The sequence below is a fragment of the Aulonocara stuartgranti genome (genome assembly GCF_965226115.1).
Source record: "Aulonocara stuartgranti genome assembly, chromosome: 14".
In the NCBI taxonomy this organism is placed as follows: Eukaryota; Metazoa; Chordata; class Actinopteri; order Cichliformes; family Cichlidae; genus Aulonocara; species Aulonocara stuartgranti.
In genome coordinates, this window is record NC_138950.1 from 25319257 (window position 1) to 25345364 (window position 26108).

Here is a 26108-nt window from a genome sequence, read left to right on the forward strand (position 1 = left end):
CTAAAAAAGAGCACTGAGGTTGAGGAACTTCATAACAACTTAAAATCCAAAAACAAGAAAATGCTCAAGGAACAGCACGTACTGGGTGGTTTCGGCCAAGGGCCTAGTGTCAACTTGGGGGAGAAATCGGAGCACTGTGCATGTTCCCCCAATTCATGCACCCAGCAACTGAATCATGAGGGGCCAAAAGATGCACCAGTGCCTGAGCCCACCAAGGACTCCACAAAGGAGTGTGACGTGTGCGAGGCTGAGCCCTCTGCACCTTGTAATGATGTGACAGTGGAAGCTCCACTGTCAGAGGAACAGTTGCTTGTTAAAGAGCTCATAAAGGCAGTAATCACACATGCCTCAAGAGAGGCAAATGTGTCGCCATCCGATGAGATTCAGCAGGGTCTCTTCATAGCTCTGTGGGCGCAACTTAAAGAAGAAACTCTAAATATAAAAAAAAAGAGGATCAAAAGTCTTGAAAAGGCAATTTTCAAAGACATTACAAAGGAACTGGGTATTACACCTAACCTTGTTACCATTACGTTGGCTGTTGCTTCGCCGTACCAACAAGTGGTGATTTCGATATTCAAAGACCACCTGTTCCGAAAAAAGCGAAACCGACTTGCAAGGTTTTTCGCATGGTGTGGAAAAACATAGGACGATGAAGACCAGCTACCAGAAACTGACAATATCTCCCAGACACTTTTGAACGAATTTAAAGATATTATATTTCCAAGAAAACAAAATGAATATTTAGAGCAATCCACAGGATTGCTCTAAATATTTCTTTTAAATTATTTGGACAGTTTAAGTGTATTAGTTGACATCAAAGTGACTCTTTAAATTGGCTAACAACAAACGATTCAAACAAGCTAATTTATTTCACATCCAATGAGTCACTTTAAAAATCCCACGACCGGTCGAGGCAGATGGCCGTCCCTCACTGAGCCTGGTTCTGCCGGAGGTTTCTTGCTTTTAAAAGAAAGTTTTTCCTCCCCACTGTCGCCGAGTGCTTGCTCAGAGGGAATTGTCAGATTATTGGGGTTTTATTTATTTTTTATCAACTAATACACAACTCGGGGCTCGCAAAATCTCTAGCCCGACGTCCCGGAGCTAGCGATATCTCCGGTCGGGCGACCAAAATCTATCTCAGCCCCGCCCGTCGGGTTATCATATAGCCCGACGGGCAATTTTGCGAGCCCTGCGATCTTATTGGGCATTCCAAATGGATTTTTTTTAATTCATTAATAAAGTCCTAAAAAGAGTATATTGTGAATATTGCATGTTTTCATTGTCACACAAATGTGTACATTTTCAGCCTAGACTGAACATGTGTGTTTGTCTTCTATTCAAAATCAAACATTTTAGTAGCAACTACTTTATTAAAATATGGCAGATGTTTTACTCTGATTACACAAACTTTATGTAGGAGTAGGTCACAGATAAGAGGTATTTATTTGTAAATTTGACCTCTGACCTCACAGAGATACAGGATGACAGGATATGTGATATTAGAATCCACATATATTGGTATATAATCTCCTAAATGTTGCCAATGGCCGTAAGGAACATAGCTCTAAATAACATTATCATCTTTTTGACCCTCACTATAGTCTGTATGACAAGTCAGAACAAAAGGTCGGAGGTCAAATGTGGCGTTAAATCCTAATGCGGTACATTCTTATGTTGACAATACACATCACACTTGTAAGAAAGTTATAAGTCAAATTATAAGGCTTTTTATAAGGTGTTTCTCTATGAAAGCAGTTAAGATCATTATGCAAATACATAGCCTCAGTATATTGGGGTCTGGAATAAAACTAGAATTAATTAAACTTCTCTGCTGCTTAAAGCTGCAGCGCCCGGATTACTTGCGTTGCCAGCTACTTCTGTGCAACTGATATAATGTGGGGGGGAAAACCCAAACACATTTATGCCTTTGTTATTAGGCAAAGGTATGCATTTATGGAGCTTTAACGTTTCTTGTAACCGAATTATGACGCTATCAGAAGGTTGCTTTCAGTGTGTAGCGCAGTCACGAATGACTACACGCATCACGATGGAATAATTAATGCCTACAGGTTTAGTATGTCTACTCTCGTTGTTCATGTTTGTTATAAGACTGTCGAATAGTAGTTAAAACAATAAAGACCTATTGTGCCAGTATCACCATGACTCTTTCTTGTTTGTTCAGAATAACGACTGAGAACATGGCATTTTAGCGCTACCAAAAAGTGATTGTGGCCTATAACTTGTCACTGAAACAATATTTCTGCTTCAAACTTGTTGGATATATTCCAGAAGGGTTACATGTGATATATTGTATCCCAAAACCTCTCCAAGAACTGCTGAATAACTTGTACAGGAACAATAACACTGATAATATGCCATTTTCAAGCTGCCAAAAAGTGATTGTGGCCTATATCTTGTCACTGAAACAATATTTCTGCTTCAAACTTGCTGCATGTCATTCTGAAGGGTCCTATGTGACACATTATATCTCAAACAGTCCCTTAGAACTGCTGGATAACCTGTAAAGGAACATTAACTTTGATAATATGCCATTTTCAGCCTGCCAAAAAGTGATTGTGGCCTATATCTTGTTAATGAAATACTATTTCTGCTTCAAACTTGCTGCATGTCATTCTGAAGGGTCCTATGTGACACATTATATCCCAAACAGTCCCTTAGAACTGCTGAATATGTCACAGGCTGGGTCTCTGACCCAGCGCTCTGAGTTTATGTTTGTATTTGTCTCGTTTTTTTGTGTGATTAGTTTTGTGTCTTTTCCTATCTGTCTTTAGTTTGGGCTGTTATTGTTTATTGTTCCTCTGGTTTTCTATGTTTTGGGTTCTTGTATTATTCACCACGCATTAGGTTTGTTAAGTTTGTATTGTCATGTCTAGTTTTAGTGTTTCCTGTTTTATTCTGACAGTGTCATGTGTTCTTTGTTCATTGTATTTAGCTTTCCTCTCCTGGTCCTGTCATTAGGTTTATGTCAGTCAGCTGTTCCCCCATGTGTCTCCACTTCCCCTGATCACCTCATGTATGTATTTAAGCCCTTTGTTTTCTGCATTCCATTGTCGGGTCGTCTGGTTACCTCACCTCAGTCATAGGTCTAGTTTTTGGCTGTTATTTCCACGTTAGTCATAGTTTTAGCCTGTTTATTTCCACCTCAGTTATAGTTACAGTTTTTGGTCTCAGTACCGTTTAGTATTTTGTTTCTTAGTGTCTTGTCAGTTTACTTTGGTTTCCTGGTTTACTTCTGCCGTCATCTAATAAAGGATCACTTTTTCTGTTCAAACTTCAACTCCTCGTCCTCATCTGCTTTTGGGTCCTGTTTCCATTACACACCGGCGCACCCCGCCGTGACAGAATAACCATTAAGGGAACGATAAAACTGATAATATGCAATTTCCAACCTGTCAAAAAGTGATTGCCGCCTATATCTTGTCACTGAAACAATATTTCTGCTTCAAAATTGTTGGATATCCTCCAGAAGGGTTACATGTGATATATTATATCCCAAACAGTCTCCAAGAACTGCTGAATAACTTTTCAAATAACATTAATACCGATAATATGTCATTTTCGACCTGCCAAAAAGTGATTGTGGACTATAACTTGTCACTGAGATACTATTTCTGCTTCAAACTTGGTGGATGTCATTCAGAAGGGTCATATGTCAAATATTACATCTCAAACAGTCCCTCAGAACTGCTAAATTACCATTAAGGGAACAATAAAACTGACAATATGCAATTTTCAACCTGCCAAAAAGTGATTGCCACCTATATCTTGTCACTGAAACAATGTTTCTGCTTCAAAATTTTTGGATATTATCCAGAAGGGTTACATGTGACATATTATATCCCAAACACTCTCCAAGAACTGCTGAATAACTTTTAAAGGAACATTAACATTGATAATATGCCATTTTCAGCCTGCCAAAAAGTGATTGCCGCCTATATCTTGTCACTGAAATACTATTTCTGCTTCAAACTTGCTGCATGTCATTCAGATGGGTCATATGTCAAATATTATATCTCAAAGAGTCCCTTAGAACTGCTGAATAACTTGTACAAGAACAATAACACTGATAATATGCGATTTTCAAGCTGCCAAAAAGTGATTGTGGACTATAACTTGTCACTGAAACAATATTTCTGCTTCAAACTGGTTGGATATATTCCAGAAGGGTTACATGTGATATATTATATCTCAGCCCCGCAAGACCAAAAAAACCCCCATTTGTTTGTGAAGCATGCTGGTCAGAGGGTCGCTGTCAATTTTTCAATGTTTTTGAAATGTTTCTTGTTTTGTATCGTTGTCTCCTATAATATTTATTGGTTGTTTATTTGTTTATTAATTCATTAATTTATGTTCGTGTTGCTGTGTGTGTTTCTGTGTTGTTCACAAGTTCAGCTTTGATTGCAATTTTTTTGTAGGATGATTCAATTATTTTGTGTTTCCTAACATGTTAGCATAGTTACTGTATGCAAAGAATTAATATATATGTTGTTCCATGGTTTACTGGTGTTGAGCTTCCGCTATACCCCCTGTTTCTGGTCTATTTGTTAGTTTATTTTAACTGGTGGTTTCTTCTTTAATTGGATGTAATTGTTATTTGTTTTTGGTTTTCATTTCAATTAATAAGTGCTGTATTGGAATGACATTTTTATTACCGTTTGTTTTGTCTTTCCTATTACTTGGTGTTCCTAATGTGTTTAAGCAGATCTCCTCCCACCTGTTTCCATTTGGCCATTATCCTTTTTTTGTATTATTTTTGAATTACAACATTTTTGAAATTTGACGTTTTATGCACAGGTTGAAAATGACATATTATCGGTATTAATGTTCTTTTAAAAGTTATTCAGCAGCTCTTGGAGAGTGTTTGGGATATAATATATCACATGTAACCCTTCTGGAGGATATCCAACAATTTTGAAGCAGAAATATTGTTTCAGTGACAAGATATAGGCGGCAATCACTTTTTGACAGGTTGGAAATTGCATATTATCAGTTTTATCGTTCCCTTAATGGTTATTCAGCAGTTCTAAGGGACTGTTTGGGATATAATGTGTCACATAGGACCCTTCAGAATGACATGCAGCAAGTTTGAAGCAGAAATAGTATTTCATTAACAAGATATAGGCCACAATCACTTTTTGGCAGGCTGAAAATGGCATATTATCAAAGTTAATGTTCCTTTACAGGTTATCCAGCAGTTCTAAGGGACTGTTTGAGATATAATGTGTCACATAGGACCCTTCAGAATGACATGCAGCAAGTTTGAAGCAGAAATATTGTTTCAGTGACAAGATATAGGCCACAATCACTTTTTGGCAGCTTGAAAATGGCATATTATCAGTGTTATTGTTCCTGTACAAGTTATTCAGCAGTTCTTGGAGAGGTTTTGGGATACAATATATCACATGTAACCCTTCTGGAATATATCCAACAAGTTTGAAGCAGAAATATTGTTTCAGTGACAAGTTATAGGCCACAATCACTTTTTGGTAGCGCTAAAATGCCATGTTCTCAGTCGTTATTCTGCACAAACAAGAAAGAGTCATGGTGATACTGGCACAATAGGTCTTTATTGTTTTAACTACTATTCGACAGTCTTATAACAAACATGAACAACGAGAGTAGACATACTAAACCTGTAGGCATTAATTATTCCATCGTGATGCGTGTAGTCATTCGTGACTGCGCTACACACTGAAAGCAACCTTCTGATAGCGTCATAATTCGGTTACAAGAAACGTTAAAGCTCCATAAATGCATACCTTTGCCTAATAACAAAGGCATAAATGTGTTTGGGTTTTTCCCCCCACGTTATATCAGTTGCACGGAAGTAGCTGGCAACGCAAGTAATCCGGGCGCTGCAGCTTTAAGCAGCTGCGCGCGCTCCCGCGGACGGCAATCAGTTTCTGGCAGACAATCACTTTTTGGCACAACACCTGTCGTGCGATCGAACATTGCAGCCGACCACACAGCAAATATGAACGGTGGCTGTTGTGTGTGCCTTCGCTCCCTTTTCGCTTGCGCTTTGTTTAGACCCCTAAAAACGCTCCAAAGCCCTGTGACAAAATGAAACGAGGTTACCGCCCACTTTGTGAGTGCCGCAGTGCGCATGCTCAGTGTAGTAGCCGGTTATGGCGGCGGTGTGTGTTTGTCCATGAGGTGGGGGACTCCTGCTATTCTTGCGGTGTGTGACAGAGCGATCTGAGCGAAGCGCTGCCATGGCTGGAGTGTTTGACATTGATTTGGACCAGCCGGAGGAAAATGTCTCCGACGATGAGAACGAGGAGGTATACTTTAGCGGGAGACGCTGACGATTTACCGCGAAAGCTGTCACAGCAGAAACTCTCCACGCACGGAAGCTAGCTGCTTAGCCTGGTAGCCTGCCTGACAGCCGCCCGCAGGCCTTCTCCTGCAGCCGGACAGCTCAGGCCCTTTTCACACAGGGACATAGCCGAAGCTAGTGCTAATTAGCATGACCGGGATCGCGACAGAGCTGTCACCGGCTTTAATGCTAACGTGATCCGGCGATGACATGCGCACGGTGTTGACGCTGTGTCAAAGCCCAGCGCTGTCATGTTGGGAGTTGAGCAAGACGTCCTTACTTGGCCAAAGGTGCTGCAGTGATAAATGTGGCTCCGAGCGCAACAGTTTATTTTGGCAGGACTGACAGCCAGAGTCGGAATGTGCACCGGAGTGTCCGCTTGTTTCTGTTCTCGCTGAGATATAAAAGGCAGCAATACTCCAGAAATACACTGCATTTTTAAAATGAGGGGCTTTGAAGAGCTGCTGTCAGAGTCTAGGCTTCTTATTACAAAAACAAGAAAAAAAACTTCCAAGTGCAGCTGCTGAAAAGAAGAGAGTGCAATAAACAGCACACACTGTCTATATGTGTAAACTTTATCAAGAAAGCTTTGCTGAAAGGTCACATCAGTCTCTTTAAAGAGGAAGATTTTTTTTATTAAGGCTATTGTGCAAGAGGCTATAATTTAGGTACTGCTATAAATATTTACTGTTTTCGTGAGTGATTATTTAAGTGAGTTGTAGATCAGTTATTACTGATTGCAAGGCAAGAAAACCAGCAAGTGGAGAAGCTGTGAGAAGAAAATGTTTGGTATTTTTTGCTAAAGATTGATTGGAAGCATTAATCAATATTCAAAAGAGCTGCTGAGTAACTGAATTCACAAGAATTTATTGATGAAACAAGTAAGCTCTAAATGTAAACAGCTGTTGCCCTGCATGCTGCTAAGCTCAGTGTTAGAAATGCTTTATTGTAGTTGTTACTTAAAAACGTAGAGGACTGGGTATGTCCTTATGAAGTTAAAAGCTGAGAGAAAGCCTTAAAAACCGATGGCTCTGTCACAAGCGCCTTCAGTCCACATATTAATGTATCCTTGGGCCAACTGAAAGTTTCCCTGGGTGCATCCATCAGAGTGTGAGTGTTAGAAAAAGCACTTGGGGATAGTGAATAGTCCCGTGTGTGATTGGATGAATAAGACGTGTAGAAAGAAGCACTTTGAAGAACTTTAGTAGGAAGGCGCTATTGATAAGTACCAGTTCATTTACCATTTACACCATGGCTGCTGTGGATTCTGTTCATGACAAAAACTAAGAAAAATCCTTCACAACTTTGTTTTGTTTTCCTCTTTTTCTCCCAGGGTCAAATCGCTGATCTCATGGAGCAGTGCATTGAGTTGTAAGTTTTTAAAACTTGACTTTTGTGAGATTTTTATAACCAAAGAGGTCAAAAAGAGGCACGGGCATAATAGAAAGTCGAACATGTCTCACTGCAGCAACATGGATGACTGCGAGAAGATCGAGATATCCGAGGACAACGTCAATCAGGGCACAGAGAACATCCGACCGGAGTGCTTCGAGCTGCTGCGCGTCCTGGGGAAGGGTGGCTACGGAAAGGTAATCATTGCCTTGACAAAGCGCTCTCTTTTATTTGGTGTCTGTGATGTGGCGTCTGTTATTGCTTTGACCCGCATTTCTTAAAGCGCATCTTTTTGACATGTTGATCCCTTTCCTCCCTGGGCAGGTTTTTCAAGTTCGAAAGGTTGTTGGCGCTGCAGCGGGCAAAATATTTGCCATGAAAGTTTTAAAAAAGGTACATTTCTTCCCCTTTTCTTTGCTATGTTATCCTTCACCAATTCCGGAACACACAATCCTGTTCATCAATTAGAGCGCCTCTCATTATGTTTTATATGAACACAGCTGCATGTTTGCCATTAAACATTACGATGCTTTGGTCTGCAAACATTGGCTGCCTCTGAAGCCTGTGGCCGGGTAAGATTTCACTGCTAGTTGGTAGACTGCCATCAGCTCTGCTCTGCTGCAGCCTTGGCACTTAAAACACTCTGCCTCAGCCCATTAGACGCTGCTCGATTCTCACACTGCTTCTGCTTTATTGGCTTACGTGACCCTAGTGACACATTAAAGAACTGCCACGTTTCAGTTATTTGTTTAAACCCCTTGGCTTTAAGGCAGCGGCACAGCTCCGATACGGGGCTGTAGGGTGGCGATAGAGGCCAGGTTTCATCTTTATGAAGCATCTCAAGGTATGAAATCAGTCCTGACTTGCCCAAAATTCCCAGCTGCATACATTTATTTTCTTAAACTACAGTTTATCATCGCACGTTGGTCTGTCCTAACCTGCCAGTTGTTCCCTCCATGTGGAAAGAGATCACTGTATGAATGCAGAATTTGAGTTAAATACCAGAATTTTCCAGAGATCGCACTTACATAAAACTTCCATTCAGATTTCATGTCCAGTGAAGGAAAAGCTTAGATATTCTTCTTAATTTAAAACAATCCGATAAAGTTTGAGCAGTGATTCACAACTTGGGGCGTTTTCACACCTGTCGTTCATTGACTCGAATCAGTTTTAAACTTGGAGCTATTTCCTGTGGTTTGGTTTGTTTTCAGTATTTTCTCAAAGAAAAATCAAAGCAAACCAAATGCGTCGATACAAAACACGTGAGAATGTTCAATCCACTCATTTGCCAAATGTGTCCCTTTGAACCTATAGCTTCATTAGAAAACACATATGCGTATGTAGAGTACTGTGTAAAAGTCCTGAGCAACCCCTCATATCTTGCTTCCACTGGGATGACTTTTAAATGACCTTCTTGTTATTTTTAAAGTGGGCTTGAGGAATAGTTCTCGAGGCTGGTAAACCACGTTCTTTAACACTAAACTGAATCATTCAAGTAGTATCTTTAGGCACTTTGCTGCTAGTAGCCTGTCACAAAAGCACATCTCTTAAGGTGAATCTACAAAGATATATCAAGCTGACAGGCATAAAATAGGTTTGGTTGAAAACTTGGCATATCTTGGCATGGTGTTCAGTGTGTCCTTCAAAAAATTTGAGGAAACTTGGCAAATGGGGGAAAAAAGAAGATGCGACAGGCCTTAAAAAAATATCCAAAGCAGATGAATAGTATCTGAAAGTCATGTCCATGAGAAATAGGAAAATATCCAGCAATACTCTCAGTCATGGATTGGCCTCCCCAGATGCCGGACCTCAACATTACTGAAGCTGTGTGTGATCATCTTGACAGAGAACATCCAAAGAAGAGCTTTGAATGTCCTTCAAGAAGTTTGGACAACTATTCCTGAAGACTACTTAAAGAAACGACACGACAGCTTTCCTAACTGAGTTCAGCCTGTGTTAAAGGATAAAAGTAGTTGACTTCAAAGCTTGTTAGAATTGTACAAACTCTGCTTTTCGTGTTTCAATAACTTGCTGCATCTGTTTCCTGTTCTCTTAGTAAGATGTAAAGAAAAGAGAGTTGGCTTAAGACTTTAGTACAGCACCGTATAAAATCCAGAGTAGTCGCGTTTGCTTCAGCCTGTCAGTGTTTTGAACGTGATAGCTGAACTGCTGAACGCATCGTCATCATCCTGTGTGTTAATGTTTCAGCCTCGACTGCCATAAAACCGTCATATAATTTCTCATTTACTCTCTAGTTGGAACTTTGATTCAGGGCTGCATGTGTGAGAGTGAGAGAGGGAAAAGGCTCAAAGTCCTGAGGTTGGACTGCGGACTTCTGAGATGCTTCATAAGCACGTGTTAGTAGACTAGTTGGAAGAAGTGAGAAGAGCTGGAAATTCACATTAAATTGCACAAATCAGCCAGTTCTCATTGGTCTTTCACGCAGTGCTGAGACAGTGTAGTTGCTGAAACAGCTTTTTGGCCTTCTGACAAAAGTGTTTAGTAAACAAAAAGAAGAGTGAAGGAAGAGTGCTTTTCTTCTCTCTGTGCACATAATGATTCCCGGTGTACTCCGGTAGGGCTGCGCGTATTTTAATGCATGTTTTTTGGTTTAGTTTATAAGTTACCAGGTGATTTATCTGACTTGCTAAACTTATTAAAGTAGACTTAGAATAATAATAATGAAATGTGATTCTGCTGCTTTCATATGGACGACCAAAAGACTCAAAAGCTTGACCATAGTGAGACACCACTCAGCACGTGCTGATTAAAAACAAGAAAACACAAATATCTCTTTAAGAAAACCCCAAACCTTGGTATTATTTATCTGACAAACAGAAGAACAGAGACAGCACACTGGACTTGATACATGACATTCAACCACTAAAACGAATGTTTCTGTCCACGAATACAAGGAAATAACTGTAATTTGTCATCTCAATGAAACATAATAGAAATGTGCTTTATTGTTTATTCTTTATTTCTATATTTTCTGCTTCATTGTAAAATAGTAAACTTAAAAATTCATGCCTAACAACAATAATTATGTTCAAACATTAAAAATATAATTCCAGTTAAAGGGTTTGCACGTACTAGTGGATTAACCATTACATTACTACAACATTAGTAATGTAATTACAAATACTTTTAACTTTAGGCCAGCTCTGACACAAACATTACACTAATACATTTGTTAAGTACTGCACTATCCAGCTGGTTGTGTCATGTGATCCAACTCGGCAGCCAAATGCAAAATGTTTTTACTTTAAAGGGTTTCGCACTTCCTGGCGACAGCAGTGAATTGACTGAGTTCTGTCTGTGCAAGATATCAAATATGATGGGCACGCTTTGCTAATTTTACTTTCATATTGCAAAATCCGATGTTACAGCATTTTATTTTGAGGAACTTAAGTGTTTAATGGACACAGAAGCAGCTTTTCAAACTAAGAACATCCACGCTGTCGTTTATTTTCGGGGTACAAATTTAGCCACTTGTGTAAAATGTTATCTTTTACTTACACTGTGACTCACATACATATATAGTGTCTCTGTGTCGCCTGGATTGGTGGCGTGTTGTTGGTCAAGCTTTTGAGTTGTTCTGCCCACCGTACTGCTGATGACTAAGCTGAAGCCCTGAGTCTTACAGTGAAGTCTTGTTATTTTCTCTGTATTAGTCACGTGGGACAAACAGGCAGTGACCAAAAATATGCTGCATATAATGCTGCTGTGTCTGCTTCTTAAATAATGTCGATTTGTTCATTTGCAGGCTATGATTGTGCGCAACGCCAAGGACACAGCCCACACCAAGGCGGAGAGGAACATCCTGGAGGAAGTAAAGCATCCCTTCATTGTCGATCTCATCTACGCCTTTCAGACGGGAGGGAAGCTATACCTCATCCTGGAGTATCTGAGTGGTCAGTGGAAGCAGTACACTCACATATACAGAGCATTAACATGGCTCCTAGCAGGCACTCTTCTTGTATCTTACTATATGCGTGAAATCTCTGTCTGCCTGTGAGCTCCTCCTAAAAACCAGCACGAGTTGAGCAACCAAAATTGGCACATAGATGCGTCTTACAGGGGATTTATGCTTCAATGGGAAATCTACGCAATTTACCTTACGTCGCAACCTCAAACCCCTCTGAAACCTCGCACCAGATAAAATATAAAATTACCAGAAATATAACTACAACAATCATATGACCCCCTCAACCCTATGAGCAAGTGTTTTGGTGACAGTGGGAAGGAAAAACTCCCTTTTAACAGGAAGAAACCAGGTTCAGTGTAAACATCAGATCTGAATATTGTAAATACACTGAAATCAGAGTTCTTTGCATTTTATTTTCCACCCTTTTTCTTTTTCCTTCTTCACTCTCTCATCTCTCCAGAGTGCTCTCACGCTGTCTTCAAACTGTATGTAACAGGATCTAATGCACACATCCGTTACACTGTAGCTGTCTGGTTAATCATGGATTTATCTCTAATGTGTCTGATATTAGATAATGTTATACTATTTCATTTCGCCGTGAGGCCAGAGAGGAGTGTCCCAAACAGTTAATGTGCAGGGGTTAGTGTGAGGGGTCACAGCAATTTCCCTCGCCCGTCTCGGTGCGATGGAGGCGTAAAGGTTTATGGAGGTTAATATACGAGTAGTGTGAGTCACATAATTGTGGTTTAGATTCCCGAGCAGAAACGTTTGCATCTATCGGACACGAGAACCTGACTGTCACCTCTTCTTTCTACTCGGCTGTTCCACACGGGTCAGACATTTAGGAGTGTGCATATATGGCTGTTAGTAGCATGAACATGTGTTCACCTGTGCAGGAGGAGAACTCTTTATGCAGCTGGAGAGAGAGGGCATCTTCATGGAAGACACAGCCTGGTGAGCATGACGACGCACTGAAACACAGATTGCAGGATGAAATGTTCGGATTGTTTAAAGATGATGTAATATCTCAGAGACCTCTGTTATAGATGTCGACAGTCTGAATGAGTTCATTAGTTCTGTTACACTGCAGATAAGCATAAGCAGCAAAATATATGCTTTGTCTTTTCTTGTCTGATGGCTCAGATGCAATGTGGACCTCAGACCGGCTTAAAGTTTTTCTCTTTCTTTAGTTTTTACCTGGCAGAGATCTCCATGGCTCTGGGTCACCTGCACCAGAAGGGCATCATCTACAGAGACCTAAAGCCCGAGAACATCATGCTTAACAGCCAAGGTGAGATGGGAAATGGCTAAAAAAATCAAAAATGACCTTAAGATTTATAATGGCAGCTCTTTTTCAATGTATATGTTAATGTGAGGCTAATGTTTTCCTCAAAGGTCACGTAAAGCTGACAGACTTCGGGCTGTGTAAAGAATCCATTCACGACGGCACGGTCACGCACACTTTCTGTGGCACCATTGAATATATGTGAGTACACTTCTTGTTTTTAATTAATCTCTTATCCAGCAATGAGAGTCGCTCTTCGTGGCCGCTTGATGATCTTTGCTAAGTAATATTGCTGCACCAGTAATAAGCACTCGCATTATCACAGGGCTCCAGAGATCCTCATGAGAAGCGGGCACAACAGAGCGGTGGACTGGTGGAGTCTGGGCGCTCTGATGTACGACATGCTCACAGGAGCGGTCAGTTAAACATTAACAGCCTGGAAAGAAAAAAAGCTTTCTCATTGGCTCTTATTAATGGACTGTTATAAATATGAATCCGCATTAGCGACGGTAGAGTAACCTCAGCTCCATGTTTTACTGCAGCCGCCTTTCACTGGTGAAAACCGAAAAAAGACAATTGACAAGATCCTGAAGTGTAAGCTCAGCCTCCCGCCGTACCTCACACATGAAGCTCGAGACCTCCTAAAAAAGGTATCAAGAGGTTGTTTTTTTCCCCTCCTGTTAGTTCGTCTTGTTATTGTCTTCTTATTTTTATTTCTTCCTTTTTTGCAGTTGCTAAAGAGAAACGCTTCATCGCGCCTGGGAGCGGGAGCAGGAGACGCTGCAGAGGTGCAGGTGAGAATATGCAGCTGGATGTCGGTGATGAGTCGCACCAGCTCTGCCATGAACTACTCAGTGCTTATCTATAGATGCAGAGCACACATATTCCATCTGTTCATTGCGCTTTGTGCGTGGTTGTGCCATAGGGTCATACCTTCTTCCGACACATCAACTGGGAGGAGTTGCTGGCTCGGAAAGTGGAGCCTCCCTTCAAGCCTTTTCTGGTGAGTACTCGAGCGGGAAACTGCAAGAAGTCCTACGTTTCGGGAATCGCAACCTCTCCTGTTTCAGACGTGCTCGTGTTGCTGTACTCCCTCACCTGCGTGTCCTCTCTTCTGTCTTCGCAGCAATCGGCTGACGACGTGAGTCAGTTTGACTCAAAGTTCACCAGTCAGACGCCCGTCGATAGCCCGGATGACTCGACCCTCAGTGAGAGCGCCAATCAAGCCTTCCTGGTAACTTCTGACTCAGGCTCTGTTAGAGTTTTCAGTACTCAGTCCATATGCAGCATCTCTTAAGGCTCAAAGGAGGACAGTAAGGTGTCATCTTAATGATTTCTCAGTTGTTTTAGGATTTAATGGTAAACTGTAAAGATTATTAATTATCACAGGGCAGAAATAAATCTGAGACTGACAGTCGCTGCACTTGGCTCGGTAGTAAACGAGGATTCCTCTCATTAGTTTTGTCCTGAACACGACTTCGTCTCCCCTGACCTGTTTCTTTCCCTGCGATTTAGGGTTTCACGTATATCGCTCCATCGGTCCTGGAAAACATCAAAGAAAAATTCTCGTATGAGCCAAAAATCCGCTCACCCCGACGCATCACGGACAGCCCAAGGACACCGCTCAGGTAATGTCAGCGTGAGAAACGAGCATGTTTGTGTTGCGACGGACGATCCTCAGGCTGATGCCTCTGGTACAAATGCTTTTCATACAGAAGTAACATTTGCCAGATATCATACCGCACTAAAAGTATGTTTTTTGGATAAAATGATCACTTATGGTCTTTAGATATAGTGCAGATTCTCAGTTGGCAATTAGCTTAAAAATAAGTTAAAATAAATATAGTTAACATTTTATTTTGTAAGTTGTGGTGCTTTTATTACAAAAATTAGTGGCATGATGTCCTGTGATAAGAGGCAGCAGATCATAAGTCCTGCATGTCCCAAGGTGAGTCGGCCTGAAGCTCAGGAGAGGCTGAAGGAGAACACAAGTCAGTCCTGACCTAAGTGACTGTGACATGAGCTGCATGAAACATCAGGTTGTTGCTCCCGAAGGAGTTTCTATAAGTTCCTAAATTCAAGAACTTACTGTGTTTTTCCAGCTTGGAGTCAGTTTTTACTCAGTGAGTTCAATAAAGACATGAAAGGTCCAGCTGACCTCCTGTGTGTTAGTTTAGTCCGATGGTTTTAAGACTGCATCTGTTACTTAGATGAAGATCACACCACACTTTGACAGTAGTCGGTGCTGAAATCCTGCTGATTCTCCAGGGTACAAATACTTTTTCTCAGATCTCTCTGGTTTTTGAGGAAGCTCAGATCTTTCAGTGTGTGCTGCAAGATGCTGGATCTTGTACCAGTCTGCATATTTAAACCAGTGAAGGGCAGGATGTCTGAGCAAACTTAGTGATGTTCTCCATCTCATCTGCTCGACTCCACACTCCTGAGATTCTCCCTCAGACAGTAAAGAAACATCTGTCTCTATAGATCACTGTGTACATGGTGTTGCGATCAATAATCTTTTTTTTGTTCTCCATCACAATATTTCGTCAGTTCAGCTGATAAAATCACTTGAAGTTCTTGTCACTGTCTGAATTTTGCCCTTTTTCTGCTGTTAAAATGCAGAAAATAATCAATCTGCCGTTTTTCATCATTCACCTGTTTCTCCTCTGTGCTTTCAGCCCGGTCAAGTTTTCAGGGGGGCACTGTTGGCATCGGAGCCCCCTCGTTCCCAGCGGTGGACCCGGTGTCCTCCAGTCTCCTCAAGACCAGGCCATGGAACTGTCCACCCCAGAGCAGATGGACATCACAACCAGCGCCGAGGCCTCGGCCCCTCTCCCCATCCGTCAGCCTGCTGGGATCAACCTTGCTCAGATGAAGCAGCAAGCCTATCCTGTCATGGCCAAACGGCCCGAGCATCTACGTATGAACCTATGACCCCGCCGCCACTGTTTAGGAGAGTATATTTCTTGACTATTTTTTTAAGAAACAAAGCAAAAAGAAATGGATGCTAGAGACAATGAAAATCCAAAATTGCACATCCACACACTACATATACTGTCAGAACCTGCAGTTTGTGCGTGCATTTGGGACTCCGGCGTGCTATGGTTAAGTGCTACCAACGATATCACGTCTCACCACTTCCGACACCTCAGGTCTGTTGACCTTCGTCTTCTACCCCGACCCCACCCCCGCTCAAATGGACTACAACAGGAGATGCTTGGAGGAGCTGCAGCCTGTAACGTGTCTCACGGTATGCAAGCAACTCAAACTGAAATGCAGTCGGCTAGAAGATATCCAAAGTGCTTTACGCTGTTTAAAAGTGGGGGGAGGCGAGCTTCTTCTATTGGAAGAATTTGGAAAGGACTTCTCAGATAAAACGCTTCCTGTCTCTGAGTGAAAAGGTATGAATTTATTTTTAAAAAAAAGAAGGATTAAGGAAATTTTCTTTGAGTAGCAGATAAGAGGCGGCTCTGGTGATGATGAATATAGCTTTGTCTTAATAAACACATCAACGATGAACCAGAGAGCCTCGATTCAAAGGAGTAAAACCCCTGTTGACTTTTACAATCTGAGCGTCAGTGTTATGGATGACGTGTGACATGGTTCATTTGGCGTGGGATCCCTCCCTCAGTTATCCACTCTTCAGGCACTACCACACTATGGGTTGCATCAGTGGGGTTAGCCGGCACGTCACCAGGTGCACGAGCCTCATTCAGCATTAGCGTGAACCACTGTCTCTTCCCCTACCGTCACACAAAACATCAAACTGATTTCGGTGCTGCTTTCTTTGACCCTCCCTCCTCAGTCTTACACCCAGCAGGAGATGCTGCGCCCCTGCTGTTTTCAGGACGTCGGACCTCACCTGACCCGTGGAATGATTCACATCGGAGACTGCGGCACCAGTTGATCTGGACTGTCTGCCGTTTTTATGCTCCAAAAGCCTGGAGCAGCATTTACAGCCTCCTTGCCTCTGCATTAACTTGTTAAGGAGCAACATTTTAGAAGTCTTGGAAAGCAAGAAAAATTATAAATAAACTGTAAAAGAAATACAAACTGCCGTGTCGTGTTTTAATTTCAAGAAAAGCACCGGGAGACCTCGTATGTTTGCATATCGTTTAATTACAAAGTTGTGCTGCGAGCACATTTGAATGTATCACCAGACATCTGATCAGTCCTGTTTCCTTTTCTTTTGTAACTGGAGATTTGAACTCATCACAAACACAAAAGGTGCAAAGTGAAAAAAAACAAAAACTAAAGTAATTAAAAAAAAATTATAATTCTTTTAAAGATGGAGTAGTTTACCACTCAAAGACTAGCTTATCAGGAAATAATCTGAAACCTCTACTAAAAAACTTCACTGATTCCCAAACAAAATCAAAACAATCACAGCGCCCTGATAATGCTGAAAAAGCTGAATCTCAGCTGTTTAAAAAAACAAACAAAAACGTGGCCACAAATGAACATGAAAGGCCCCACGGTCATTTGAAGTAGTTCATTTAATGTAAACTATGAGGGACTGAACAAAGACGTGGAAAAAAAACAACAACATAAAAACATACAGTTTACAAAACCATTTGAGTTCAAAGGTAGCCGTACCCTCACACGAACCCTGATTGTGCACTTCTGCTTTCCTATCTGACACAGTCGGACTTTCAAGTGCTGGTTTCAGAGAAATTCATTCATGAATGTGTGTACAGTATGAAAAACATCAGAAAAAACACGCTCGTCAAGTTGCACTCCAAAGGCTGCTGGTCTGAGATCTGAATTGTTTGGTGGCCATTAAATTCTTTTTCCTTACAGGCAACGGAAAGTAAAACCCTTATCTGCCTGCTACAAATATGTAATGATAAAAACTTGGGAATGAACCACCTGCCAAAGAGATACACTTCCACTCTTGGGCTTGTGAGATCACATTGAAACATTTTTTTAAGGAAAGCATATCTGTGTATGGCTCTTCAAATGAAGCATTATATAATAATTTCTCATAAACATAATTTTCAGTGGAATATCTACACAGGCATATAGAGGACATTTTTACCAACCATCAATGCTGTATTCCAGTGTTCACAAATGTGTCAAAAAAGCTGATTGATGATAAAAAAAAATAAACTTTTTCCAGTGATGCTGTCACAGCTGAAAAACACTTGGCTAGTTTAGTGTTACTTATAGTCTCAAAATGGTTTTAATGCAACTATGTGTACTACTCCCTTCAAAGAGCTGAGTGTAATGGAAAGAGGAGTGAGAGACCTCTGTGCACAGCTGAGTACGAGTACATCAGTGGGTCTAGCTTTCAAAAGAACAAAACAGATGTCTCACTGGTCCTTGATTGGCCGCTTAGTTAGAAAGTACTCATCAGAGCTACACTGTCTTGATCCATGCTCAATCATCCAGATAAGTAAATCCCAGAAAGTTGATTCCGTTAATCTGGAAGCTGTATTTTTGGGGTCATCCAAGGGACTTCTTCCATCTCGGCTACATTTGCATGATAACTGAAGCTAGCACCATTGACTAACAATGACCAACGCCATTTTTCTGGGCCATGAGAGCTAGGCTGTGCTTGTTTGAGAAGGGAGTAGTACACACTGTAGCACAAAAACTTATTCAAACAAACAAGGATGCTGTGAAGATGTCTAAAAATTATTTTTCTTTTCAAGTTAGATGGAAAAAAAAGTGCTTTTCCTGCAAAAACAAGGACCTTTCTAAGTGACCACAAATTTATTATAGCAAAAGCTGACCGTACTGTCCCAGCAGGTGCACTCAGCTAAGAGATCCTCGATATGCACTGCAAATGCAGACGGACGATATAGTTAAATGCCTACATCAGGTTTAATATGTGCTGCATCAATAATCTATAAATCGGGGGAATGCAGTCTATTATTATCTGGGGCCTAGCTGAATACTGAAGCATGCCAAGTATACTGTCCGGTGAAAAATCACACCAGCTGTCTTTGGAAGCTTAAAACACCTTTACCTGGCAGACTACTAAAAACCTAAATGGTCCAACAGTGAAGAGTGGCACTGACCAACAATGCAATTCCATTTTTAATTGGTCCTTATTTAAGAAACACATTTATAAAGCAGTTTAGATCTCACATATCTCACTTCATGTAACCACAGATGGTTCGCAGTATGCAATTTAGAGTCTTCGTAAGGAATATGCACTTAGCTGCCCAATCAGAAAAATAACTGGCGTATGAAAGCAGCCATATCATTAAGTGCAGCTTTCTAAATGACAGTAGATTTGTGAAAACGAGTATTCTTCATTGTAACTTCATCTGCAAATAACTAATATTCCCTGCCTTCATTTTTTAACTACAGTGCAGCTCAGACTAAGCGGTGGTTTGTTTTTTTTAAAGACTTAAAAGCTAAATAAGGCACAAATTACTTTACTGGAAAAAAAACCTACTCAGAAAGTAATTTTAAGAAAATATTGAGAGGGAGGTAATTTAGCTGGATTACTACACGGACTGAGTTAAACTGCATATACTTAGGTCAGATTTAGTGCTTCTGCGTATCCTGACTGTCTTTCCCTCGAGTATCCTTTTAACGTAGACCAAACAAAGGTGTGGCAGGTGAACGAGTCTGTCTAAAGTTCTTCCTTTACAAGATTTCTTCTGTGAAAGGTTTAGAAAGGATGATGTGCTTCTGCCATTTGGGGTAAAAAAAAAAAAAAAAAAGAAAAACTGCGCAGAGCAGCATAGCCTGGCCATCCGAGCACGTTTAAACGAACCCAAAACATGACCTAATCTTTGACTGAGCTCTTTTTGGTTAAGCGATTTCAAGCAGCAGGATATATATGAGAGCCAAATCAAGATAACTTTGTAACTATAGTCTGAGGGTTGTTTCAGTTTTGAGTACAATATCATTTACTATTAGTGAGATTAATGACAAAAGATAAAAATAGTGAATATCTTCACGTATGTATAATTCAGCGTGACAGAAGCAAAGCGTGGGGGTAAATGCTTTCTGAATGTAGCAGCTAGAGCAGGGCCGGAGACACGGGATGTATGAGGATGGAAGTAGTTCAGCAGTTTTTGGTGTAGTAAATGAAGGTCGAGTGAACCAAAGAGTGCCTGCGGTGTAGCTGATCGTGCGTTCTCCTCAGTTCACTCTGCACTTCCATGCAGCCGGGCTCTGCTCCTGCAGACGCCTCATTTTCTTCCCTAACCACACCCACCAGGCTAAACCCATCACAACACAGACCACAGACTCCACGTAGTAACCGTCCAGTGTCGTCACACAGACGCCGCCTTCCTTCACACACAGCTAGAGGTTTGAACATGGGAGAAAGAATTATTTGAACTTTTAGAGCATTATAGAAGAGAACACACACACCATCTTGCCCCATCCTCATCGTCTGATCACTTACCAGAGCCTCTTCAGAAGAGCCGCAGCTCTGCCCAGCAGCCCCCTGGCATTCCTTAGAGGTCAGCGGATCGACCAGCCACAGAGCCACAGTGGAAGGCCAGTTTCCTCCGAGGTTAGTGACCGTGTTCAGCAGGGTCATGTAGGTCCCGCCGATAAGGGGGTCACTCACTTTGGCATGGAAAGCCATGCAGGCCACATACATGCTATACAACGCCACCTGGAGAATAATAAACAAAAAACAGAAGGTTAACAAAGTTCTTTCAGTCTACTATAACCTGATTTTTCTTGCTTAATTATCTTATTAATTCAGTTTTGTTGGCAAATTTCTAAAGGACTGCAGTCCTGTATAGTGTTTGTTCAGGTAGGCCATCAAATCCTCAACTGGCAAATCAGCTAATGATTCACCTGGAACTTCTCATCCAGCACATCCTTGTCACAAGGGGGCAAGCTCTGCATGTCGGATGCCCTTCCTGATAGCCGCAGAGGGGAGTGTCTCTGTCGGTGGACTTGACCAGCGGCCTTTTGCTCCCCAAGTGAATGTTTAAGCCACTCTACTGTTAACCTGCATACATTTTCTGCATATCTTGATGCTGCTTTGCAACCCATCTCCACTCAGCTTCTGTTTTCATGCTCTGTATAACCTAATCAGTCCCTGTTGGCATTGATGGCTGCTCTGTTATGTGCTGGGCTCTTGCTCCTGCTCTGCCACAACAGAGCCACACTGCCTGATATCAATTACAGCAGATGGAAATAAGAGTCTTCTTTTGACTACAGCGGCTAGTAGTCTTTTCACAGAGGCAGTAAGCTGGAAGACACTGTAGCACTCTGGACTAGAAAATAAGAACAGCAAAAAAATTGCAAACCTGATGCAATGCATAGCTGAGCAGCACTACGGCATAGTAGTAAACTGGGAAGGCTCCTTCTTGTTTTACGCTGGGAGTCCACCACACTAGCAGAGCAAACTCCAATCCGATAAGCAGCCTGCAGCACAGAACAAGATCGTTTTAGCTTTCTGTTTACTGAATGTGTGCGTAGTGTGTGCAGAATGCGTTACCACCTAAATGGGAAGGCCTTGTAGAAGATGTCCAGAGGTCTGGGCCCTGCTGTGTATCTACTGATGACCACTGGCAGGAAGATCTGGAGAGGTACCATGGGCACTGCTAGCAATGCTAGCTGCTCTTTGGGAACTCCAGCCTCCATCAGCTTCAGACCTGTAACCGCATCTGCTGCAGAGAAACCCATCTGAAACACAAAGAGAGTGGAAAAAATTACATTTCCACCTGGCAAATATCCAAAAGTGACACCTTCATGTATCCAATAGTGACCAATTACCTTAGCAGTGAGAAGCAGGAGACAAAAGGTAAAGACTGTTGGCATCTTGATGATGGATAATAGCAACTTGTAGGTTTCCATGACACCCTGTGTTTCCTCCGGGGTGGTAGTCGTTCTTCTGCCACGTACATTTTCCCTTTTAAAGATGGCAACCAGAGTGGTGGAAATCAGGAATACCACACCCCAAAAGAACAAGAAATCTGCACCGGAGGAAACAAAAGACCAAAACTGCTGTTTATTCACCAACAGAAATATATTTGACTTTTTTTTTAGGGGTTATGGATAGAAAGTACCTGACAAGGTAACAATGCCGGTGTCTTTGGGCACTATTCTGAGGTATTTGTTGCAGAAGTCAGGAGACTCCAGAGCCAGAAAGAGCACATTTCCCAGGAAGTAGCCAGCTGTCTGGCCTACAGAGTTGCATGTAGATGCATAGCCCACATTTTCTCTGGATAACATAGTCAGTGCCCAGCCATCCACAGCTATATCCTTAAATAACAAGGAGGTAAAGAAAGGAAACGCCTTTTATTTATCGATCTAAATATCTGTCTGTATCATGGTGTTTAAAGAAGCTTACCTGTGTGGCTGCCAGGAAGGCAAGCATGAAGAAGACAGCAGTAAGCGTAACCACATCTGGTCCTCCCTTACTCTGCAGCAGTGACTCAACCTTTGCAGAAAGGTAGAGCATGAAGAGGCCCAAGAGGTACTGTGTGGGCACCAGCCATGACTTTCTGCAGAAACATGAGGAAGACATAATTAGGAGAAGGAAGCGCAGTCTAGAGATATGAAGTGTAATAACATGGATACAGATTAAAACATCAGGGTAATCAGCATCCAGATGTATTTCTTACCTCCTACCAAACCTACTGAAGTACAGAGCGTCCACCAGGGGTGCCCACAAAAGCTTGAGACTAAATGGCCAGAAGACAAAGCTGAAGAAGGCTTGGTCTTTGTAGCTGACATTCTTACTCTGCAAAATCAGAGGGATGCTTCCACCCAGTCCAAGAGGAATCCCCTGCAGCACATAGAGAAATAGAAGCAGCGACACATTCCCCAGCTCGCCGCGTATCCCAGACCTGCGAGGCGACCCTCGCAGCAGAAGAGAACCCTGCTCTCTTTCGTCTTCTATCCCCGGCTCAGAGAAGTCACTCTCCATGTCGTTTATGTTTTCAGGTGGGAGGGTGCCACCCACCTGCTTCCTCTGCCTCCCGTTCTTGTGTCTGATTAAATTTGAGGACTCCATAATGGATTAGTGGGCCTCAACCCTCCAGTCCTATCAGCAAATCTTCAAAAGGAGATGAGTGAAAACAACTGATACAACTAAACCGATTTTTAGTTGAAGCTGCTATAAATGCCTTCAATCATTTAGTTTGTACAGTGACAGCATTATGGGAAGCAGAATCATGCTGATCAAAGCAGATAGGTTTATATTATTTTAATATGCAATGGAGAAGCAGTGAAAAGGTGCAGTGAGCAACAAACAATGAAATGGGGAATTCCTTGGACTGAACAATTCTGATGAAGACGAGAAAGTGAGTTTGTGAATAACGTTCAAATTACGCTGCATGCACATGGCAACACATCAGAAAAAAGATGACCACATACCAGTGCGCCTGTGCAAATACTTTGCATTAATCATAAACTGTGGCAGTCACTCATTGTTGGGGTTGAAGGTAGAACTGACGACTGCATGGAATCACAAAAAATCAAAATCAAACTAAGTTAAACCCTGATCTATGATAAATAAGGGTACAGTAAAGAGAAATAAGTCCAATGGAGATGCTAAGGTTCAATATATTCAGAGTACAATAACACGCAGGGTCCCGCTCTCATCTGAAAACTATCAAGTGTTACAGAAAAGTAGAAATAAAACACATCAAATCAATATAAGACGTTTTCAAATACATACAAAGCACATGTAAGTTGAAAAGGTGAAACACGTGAATTTAGACATACCTGGTGATGGCAGCATGCCAGATCATAAAACACAGGCGGTTGAATCACAGAATTAATCAACGGAAAAATCAGCTCATTCAGTTTTTTCATTCAGAGGTAAGAGACATCTTCATAAAGACGAGAAAACACAAGGAAATGAAAAGCGTTTCACTTATAACTCTCACATCGGTGGACATCAACACAGCCGAGCAAGGAAATGCGACAAGTACAGCTTACAAATGTGTCCGGCGCCTACAGCTGACGTGTCAAAATATGACTGCATGTAGTTCCGCTTCAGTGTACGTAACGTCTAAATATTGGTGAAAAAAAAAATACACTCAAGCGGAACTACAGTTGGTATCATTCACATAAAGCATATTACATAAAATGTAAAATTAACTTTAAATAAAAATCAGACCTACAAAAAATAATGAACTGTTAAGTTCTAGTTTAGTGCTGTAAATAAATGCAGTGAGTACAAATGTCAAATTAAATCGCATAATTCATATAATTATAATAATCATATCATTTCTGTCAATTTTCTGTCATTCAACCCCAGCTTTTAACACTTTTTACAGGGTTTTTTTTGTGTGTGTGTGTGTTTGTGGTTTGTTTTTTTGTATTTGTTTTGTTTTTAGTCACAGTTTACACACAACCCTGTTTTTTCTCTTTTGTGTGTGTGTGTGTGTGTGTGTGTGTGTGTGTGTGTAGTAGTAGTAGTAAACTACCGAGACTATAAACAATAAATACTTTTTGGATAAAGCATATCTCATTTTAAACCCATCTTATTTTAATTTAATATTTCGTCTCTACCTGAATCTCTTTTGGCTGTAAACTTGTAAGAGTGAAAATTTGGTTTAAAAGAATCACCAACAAACCAAAAACAAAATTTGAACATGGGCGAGTGCTTTGTGCAATAAACTTAATTGAATCACAGTTTTTCCACAGTGTTGTGATTCTAATCATACACAGTGGTTTGGATGACTTTTCCACATGCAGCATTAGGATAGTGTTGCTGCAGTTCAACCTCTTTCAGTGTGCAGTAATTAGTAGTTTGCCTAACAATGAATGTAATGATCCATAATGCATATTAATTAAGCTGCTGTATTATTGTATGCTGCATGGCAGCCCTGGATTATGTTAACCAATTACGAAATTTTATTCATGCATCATTATTGAAAGCCAACAATCACGCTTCTTCTCATTCATCTTTTAGACTGTAGGGTGAGTTGAGCTACTCCTGAACTTTGAGAATCCAGATGAAAGCACATGATAGCGATACTGTAAAATCAAAATGAAGAAGATACGGATCGAAAACTCTTCAACCACCCCACGGGTTTTAAACAGGGCTCATACTGATGTTTTCTCCTCGATCAAAGGGTCTTTTGGCGAGGGTCATGACAAACGCATTACCCCACATTTAATTTAGAGAAAATGAATGACAGCATGCTTGGCCTTGTGGTTGCCATGAGTGCACGTGAAGCCGCTTATCCTCACAGATGGCATGTGACAACACACACGGGCATATTTGAGAATATCAGCATGTGATGGAGACTGTGAAGCTGCAGTTGCACTCATGTGAGAATGTCTGTGTCGGTGTAAATCTACACTGAACTGCTCTGGGGCTCCACACTGCCAGCAGCTATGATATGTCTGAATTACTCTATTGTAACCCCATAAAGTTTGACTATCAATGTGCACAAATTATGTCATGTAGAGGGCTCTTGTATCAAACTATATATGAATCACCAAAAACCTGCAGACAGGGATCTTGAGCCTACTTTTACACTATATGCTGGGGTGAATTATTCAAACCATACCAATGATTAGGATTATTTGAGCAGATTAATTTATGTCACATGAGGACTGCTACAGTGGTTACCTTATTGGTTGGTTTACATCATCTGACTGGCCTTAAAGGACACATTACAACACATTACAACAAATCTATGATTGGTATTTTCCCCTGGTCACGTTATGTTGTTCATCACATTTTCCACTGGATAGTGCTAAAATCAGCACATCTGAATATACTGTAGTAATTCTCAGATTCACGCAACTTAAAATAGTCCAACTCCCCTTCTCAGGGATATTTAATGGCTATTTCGTTTTTCACTTAACACGTGACTGACCTTGTGATCTCCAAGAGCTGGATTTTTCTTTTTTCATCAAGCCTCCAGAAATAATACTTTAAAGTGTGGCAACCTTGAAGCATTCATTGCTTCTTCTTGTTGCCAAATGACTGAGAATCCAAACTGGGGACGGAGAGATGGCTACATAGCAGCAATTTCTGCAAGCAAGTTGGGCCTGGGTGGGTGCTGGTCTTTGAAGTATGCAATAATCTATAAGTATAGAAACTGTGGCCACTGCAACATTATTATTGGCGATATGAATGGAAACTGAATGAGTGAATGTAACTCTTAGTTTCTTCTTTAAGCTGCCTGAAAAATACATGGAAACAGTTTAATGTCACCCACACCTGGAACATCTAGTACAGTAGATGTGTTAAAGTACAGCGAGTTCCTCTC

General features: G+C 41.2%; 2 protein-coding genes across 4 annotated transcripts; one reads left to right on the plus strand and one right to left on the minus strand.

The window, feature by feature from the left end:
• Window positions 1–6086: 6086 nt before the first annotated feature.
• On the plus strand, window positions 6087–15920 carry rps6kb1b (ribosomal protein S6 kinase b, polypeptide 1b). 2 transcript variants are annotated; one of them, XM_082504081.1, is made up of 15 exons: window positions 6095–6305; window positions 7674–7711; window positions 7809–7929; window positions 8057–8125; window positions 11499–11646; window positions 12557–12614; window positions 12851–12951; window positions 13056–13146; window positions 13271–13361; window positions 13488–13595; window positions 13677–13739; window positions 13871–13948; window positions 14072–14179; window positions 14461–14573; window positions 15624–15920. In XM_082504081.1, the coding sequence occupies exons 1-15, from the start codon at window positions 6237–6239 to the stop codon at window positions 15877–15879; spliced, it is 1512 nt and encodes a 503-aa protein (XP_082360207.1). In that variant the 5' UTR covers window positions 6095–6236; the 3' UTR covers window positions 15880–15920. The 2 variants fall into 2 exon arrangements, with proteins under 2 accessions (XP_082360206.1, XP_082360207.1); XM_082504080.1 differs by having other exon boundaries at window positions 6087–6305; window positions 13871–14179.
• Window positions 15921–17044: 1124 nt separating this feature from the next.
• Window positions 17045–26010, minus strand: slc33a1 (solute carrier family 33 member 1). 2 transcript variants are annotated; one of them, XM_082504082.1, is made up of 10 exons: window positions 23602–26010; window positions 23251–23331; window positions 22497–22930; window positions 22223–22376; window positions 21939–22134; window positions 21646–21845; window positions 21371–21555; window positions 21177–21294; window positions 20315–20530; window positions 17045–20211 (listed from the first exon to the last, which is right to left on the minus strand). In XM_082504082.1, exons 3-10 carry the CDS (start codon window positions 22886–22888, stop codon window positions 20047–20049), a joined length of 1626 nt encoding a protein of 541 aa, XP_082360208.1. In that variant the 5' UTR covers window positions 22889–22930; window positions 23251–23331; window positions 23602–26010; the 3' UTR covers window positions 17045–20046. The 2 variants fall into 2 exon arrangements, with proteins under 2 accessions (XP_082360208.1, XP_082360209.1); XM_082504083.1 differs by lacking the exon at window positions 23251–23331.
• Between the last annotated feature and the right edge of the window lie 98 nt (window positions 26011–26108).

Coding starts and splice junctions, on each gene's coding strand:
- rps6kb1b (XM_082504080.1), top strand. CDS start 6,237: ATGGCTGGAGTGTTTGACATTGATTTGGACCAGCCGGAGGAAAATGTC. Junction 13,147..13,270: donor TGTGGCACCATTGAATATAT/GTGAGTACACTT, acceptor GCATTATCACAG/GGCTCCAGAGATCCTCATGA. Junction 14,574..15,623: donor AGCCCAAGGACACCGCTCAG/GTAATGTCAGCG, acceptor CTGTGCTTTCAG/CCCGGTCAAGTTTTCAGGGG.
- slc33a1 (XM_082504083.1), bottom strand. CDS start 22,888: ATGGAGTCCTCAAATTTAATCAGACACAAGAACGGGAGGCAGAGGAAG. Junction 22,135..22,222: donor CCTTCCTGGCAGCCACACAG/GTAAGCTTCTTT, acceptor TTGTTATTTAAG/GATATAGCTGTGGATGGCTG. Junction 20,531..21,176: donor TCAGCTATGCATTGCATCAG/GTTTGCAATTTT, acceptor ATTATTCTCCAG/GTGGCGTTGTATAGCATGTA.